This window comes from Dendroctonus ponderosae, unplaced genomic scaffold (genome assembly GCF_020466585.1).
Source record: "Dendroctonus ponderosae isolate FM_Combo_2020 unplaced genomic scaffold, Dpon_F_20191213v2 Dpon_F_20191213_7, whole genome shotgun sequence".
Lineage (NCBI taxonomy): Eukaryota > Metazoa > Arthropoda > Insecta > Coleoptera > Curculionidae > Dendroctonus > Dendroctonus ponderosae.
This window is the reverse complement of record NW_026018916.1, coordinates 2610987-2616073: the sequence shown is the minus strand read 5'-3', so window position 1 is coordinate 2616073 and position 5087 is coordinate 2610987. Positions and strand designations below refer to the sequence as shown.

Sequence of the window (5087 nt, the reverse complement as noted above, 5' to 3'; positions counted from 1 at the left end):
ACATCATTTTCTTGGCCCTTTGCTTCCAGCCTTTTGAATTATGGTAAAGCAGCTCCATTGGCTCAACTAAATGTCTCGCTTGACTTACTCTCATGGTCTCAGCTTTGCGGAAAACAGCCACATAAAACACGAGAAACTTCTTAAACATTTTTATGATGTTCAGAATGCCTGGAGGCAAAGATAGCAAGTAGCATCATCAGAAATATGACAAAAGTTCCGCGGTTTATCAAGATGCGTATCTATACGACCTTGCTCTTAATTGCACCGCATTTCAAAGGATCACGGAATGAATGAAAATATCAACAAAATTCGGTTTGGTAAAATGTTGCTGCTAGATAATGTGGTGATCGTTTTTGGTTAGGTATTAAAATTCCAGGCCCGGGCCTCGTAAACATTTAATCTGTCTGGGTTAAATGCTAAGCGCAATTCAAAGTGCGGCGCAGTGACGCGCGATGAGTTATAACTCATTAGCGCACAGAGCGAGAACAACTCAAAAATAAATTTCTCCAGAAACGAAAATACTCTACAAGTTCAGTTATGCGTTCAGTAAAGAAGAGTGCGCTCTAAATGTCGCCAAATTTCTTCAAACCTTCAAAAATTGATTGAAAAAACATGAAAAGCTGAATTTTGCCCGCTTCATAAATATTGATTTGAACATGATCGCTTGTACGCAACTGCAGACTGTTCAGTAAAAAGTTCCAACTTCCAAAGTAAAGCGAGTAGAAACTTCAAAGATTTACATTCTGATTTTTTGACAAAAAACATAAATTGGACTCCCTATTTACATATCTGAAACGCTTCTTTACAGACAAGCTTCAGATGAGCCTGATGTAAAAATGCAAAACCGCCCAAAATATTCCCAAAGTTTGAAAATTCATAAAACTTCAGTTGCTTGTGGGAAACTAAGTTCAGTTCAAGCCAAAAGTTTATATATTAGAGATCTTTCTTATCAGCTTTTTGCAAGCCGGCGCGCTATCCTCCATTAAACCTCAACAAGTTCACTACGCTCTCACAAACTACCGCACTTGCCATAAGCGCCACAATGATTCAATATTTCCCATCTAAGAAACTTCAGTTTTCAAACTGAAACCTTTTCGGAAAAAAGGACACCGAACTACAGAATAAACATGATTGATCATCATCGTTTAATTGTTCGCCCATTCGAATGTGTTCCCCAATCTGATGAAGCTGATTAGTCAAATTTTTATCCAAAAAGCGCAAGCTTAAAGTCTTTCTTTTGCAGGTGTTAACAATCACAGCATTCACAGTGGAACGGTACGTGGCAATTTGCCATCCGTTTGTATCACAAACCATGTCCAAGCTGTCCAGGTGTATTCGCATCATAGTTTTCATCTGGATTGTGGCTCTTGTGTTGGCGATACCGCAAGCCATCCAGTTCGGAATCAAGGTGTCGGAAGACAACGGAAAACAGTTGACACATTGCACGGTTGTATCCAAGATATTCGAGCATGCCTTTGAGGTAAGAAGCGAACATTCGCTGCTAAATGTAAATTAGAACGCCACCCACAACGATCAAAGTTGTAACCCACACAAGTTTGCTGACGAGTTTTTAAATTTGCTTGCGAGCCCTCGCCTCATCCTATTTCCATTAAATGGCACTTTTACGGAGCCGAGCAACTTTCTACCAAACCTATTTATGATTTTTTATTTCAATCTGAAACAATGCCCCAATTAAGATTCAACAGCAGGGGCTTTCAACTCTTCAAATATGGATTATTAAAATCTCTCCGGCCCGACGTTCGATTTGATTCCAAGCTGTGCTGTGTACCGAACACAATTAATGCTAGAAAAATCCTAAATTGATTTTTAATAAATTTTAATAAAGTTTCAGATGGGAAAAAAAATATGTTGAGACACAGCAAGCGCTTTTCTCGCTGCTCGTAAAGATAAGAGAAACTTTTCTGATTTACGCTGGCCTTAAAAGGGGCCTTTCTGCACGGTCTCGCTCTAGAACCGGGCTCAATCATGCATAAAAATAATAATGTTGTTTTTCCAGATTTCCACCATTGTGTTTTTCGTGGCCCCCATGACTCTAATTACTGTTCTCTACGTTCTGATCGGGGCGCAACTGAAAAAATCGACAGCCAAGCGGCCGTCTTTGACTCAGAACAGCAGCAACAGTACAGCCATGCGATGCTCAAATCAATGCAACAGTAATGCCTCCAAGAAACGGCTGAGGCACACCCAAGCTCAAAATCGAGTCGTGAAGATGCTCAGTGAGTTTTTCTCTCTTTGGTGTTTTTCCAGTTAATTAATGCCTTTGTTTACTCACTTTTGCTTTCTGTTTACTTTGTCTGGGCCTACTTTAGCAGCAAAACGATGAATTTGGCGATCGGCAGAATATTTTGTTTTTCGCGTGAAAAGTATGGACTTTCAAATGGTCGGCTTTGCCTACGACCGAAAAAAAATTGGAAACATTGGCCTGCAAAATAATCACATCTTGCCAGCCATCCGGCAAATAAATGCAGAAAATGTAATATATTTTAATAAAGTGTTCCCGAGAAAAATATCTTCCGCCTGAACGCATTCCCAAAAAGGGCAACGAAGGGAAGTGGAATAAAAAAGCCCTCGGTAAATCATTGTTTTAATAACGGAAAACAGTTTATTAATTCAAAGGAGATCAGTTTTAACGACTACGCTGTTGTTGGTTGAAAAGAAATCTTTCTGCTCCGAAGATTCACAAGAGAAACAGACCAGTTGGCCAAGCTTTGCTGGTTAAAAGCTGATTAGATCCAATCATGTGGTCATTGTTATTCATCGAAAGTTTCCCTATGCAGAAATGGAACTATATAGACGCCCAATATAATTTTGAAGCCCTATGCGTGCTCGTCCCCGCAAACAAATGATCTTGTCCGATGGATAGAACATTCATAAAACGTTAATTGACCAAATGCAAGCAAAATTAGCGCGTGTTCGTTCGATATCGGTATGTTCAAAGCAAATTAACTTTGAATCGAGAGGAGATGAAACTGAACTAAATTGAATGTAATTAAAGGCGAAAAACGGACATGTTTTAACTGCAAAGCACGATCAAAGTTCGATTTGCGTCTATCGCGGGTGAAACAAGATTGAGATTTTCCCGAAATTGCCGAAATCTTTGCCAATTTAAGTGCCCCATATGGAATCGTTGACGTTATTATGCAAATCTAAGGCCCTAAAAAGCCGGAGGGAAATTTTCAGCTTTATATTCGGCGGTAATGAGATCAGCAATCACCCAGCTCGGCTTTACCGTGAAAGTTTCCTTTCAATAAACGTCTGATCTTTGGGGGATCATATTGAAAATCTCATTATGATAAACGGCATGCAGTTGCGTTTTTGGCATTGCAATAGCTGAACAAACTGAATTTGGATGCGAAGATAAAAAAAACCCGACTAGGAGTGGGCCGAATTGGAGCCTAAAAACGACGGTTTTATTCTTCAGACATTCGCGATTGCTATGCAGGTAATGCTTCCACTTATATGTCGATTCTCCTGAAAACAGCCAAATTCAATTAGGTGGCAACACATTATAACAGAGCGGCAAAATTCCATATAAAACAACCTGTTTGTAAGCTCAATCAAGTTAGGGCACGCTGAAAGTAAACTGGAACAAGGTTGGCAGCTATTTTGCATATAAAGGAATTTGCGAGAGCAACAGAAGCTTTCCCGTAAAACTTCATTTCAGTTTAAGTAAAAGAGGAGTTTTATTTTGTTGGCGTTTGCATATTCAGACGAATTACTTATGCGGAAACCGAGAAGATCGTCGAGTTTTTATATGGGATTTGTCTTAGGGAAGGGTTCTTATGCAGACTTTTCCGGCTCAACGTCCGTCAAAGTGTGTGCTAATAAATGCTAATTTAACTGAACAATTAGCATAAAAAGGCAGTTTCCTTTTTAACTCGGAGACAGTCGCCGGATTTTCCCGAAATAAGAGTGCTTCCGTTGGTAATAATACACGAAGAAGAGGAATAGGAGCCTCTGTATGTTAAATGTTAAATGAATAACCGAAAACTTTGAAGCCTTTTGGTGCTTTTGTCTTGCAGAAAATGGGCAATTTTCGCGTAAATGAGGTTTTCACACGAAACAGCGCACATTTTTCCTTATCAACCATCAAACAAAAGAATAATTCTTTGTTTCAGTCAAATTTTGAACGGTTTTCAAGTGAAACTCACGGAACTTTTAGGAGTTGGCGCAGTGCTACGTTTTTAATCGAAAGCGCAAAAAAACGTTATTTTCTGATGATTTCCCTATTTTCTGACAATAATGGGGTCAGTCCAGCCAAAAATGAAAATATTAATTTTGCTAGAAAATTCTCCTCATTCATCGATTTGCAGGGAACTTTAGAAAACCTTTGTCAGTTTCGAATTTGGCGCAAAAACCAAATAATTTTAATCAGTTTTTCATCTAAAGTAATTAGGATTATCTTGAAAAAACGACCAGAGAGCAAAAGTTTACACAAAATTATTGGGAAAATTCGCCGCCCGCATCGCTCTAAAGATGTCTGAAGTTCCTTTAAATTTTCAGGTCATTCCAGTCTTAACAAAGCTTCTATTAAGCAATTCTTGCTCCTCAAAAATCGCATTATTTTTTAGTTTTACTTGAAAGTAAGTAAGTTGTACGTAAAATTGAAGATACATTTTATTGGAACACTTTTTGCAGTTTTGAATTATGGACAAAACCGTAATAACTATTTCTAGGTCTTTTTCCAAAAATATTTCCCCGAACTGGAAAAGCGAAAGTTTATAATCATTTATCTGGAAAACCATTGGAACTGGAGTTTCTTCACTTTTAGGTCAATATTTCTAAAAAACACTGTCTCTAAACAGAAAAACCGCGTTGTTTCTAACGTTTTACTGTAAACTACTGGCAAACTGAATCTTTTATGCAAAAAATTAAAAGATCGGTTCTACAAGAAAACACGTCGACTTTCTTTGGACTCAGAAAAAATGTTAATAATCCTTTTTTAGATGAGAATTATAACTCATTAACCGAGGAGTTATAACTCGTTAACTCAGAGAGCGGCATCAGCTCAATAGCGCAACTCAACAACGTGTTACCCAGGCCCAAGGGCGGATCCAGGGGGGGGT

The 5087-nt window shown here is 38.5% G+C and overlaps 1 protein-coding gene across 1 annotated transcript in view; it reads left to right on the top strand.

Moving 5' to 3' along the window:
• LOC109539286 (pyrokinin-1 receptor) overlaps positions 1-5087 on the top strand; it is a 24874-nt gene that overhangs the window by 14510 nt on the left and 5277 nt on the right. The window contains exons 3-4 of the mRNA XM_019906942.2: positions 1244-1480; positions 2018-2237. Of these exons, the coding sequence (XP_019762501.1) occupies positions 1244-1480; positions 2018-2237 (457 nt within the window). The remainder of the gene's footprint in view (positions 1-1243; positions 1481-2017; positions 2238-5087) is intronic.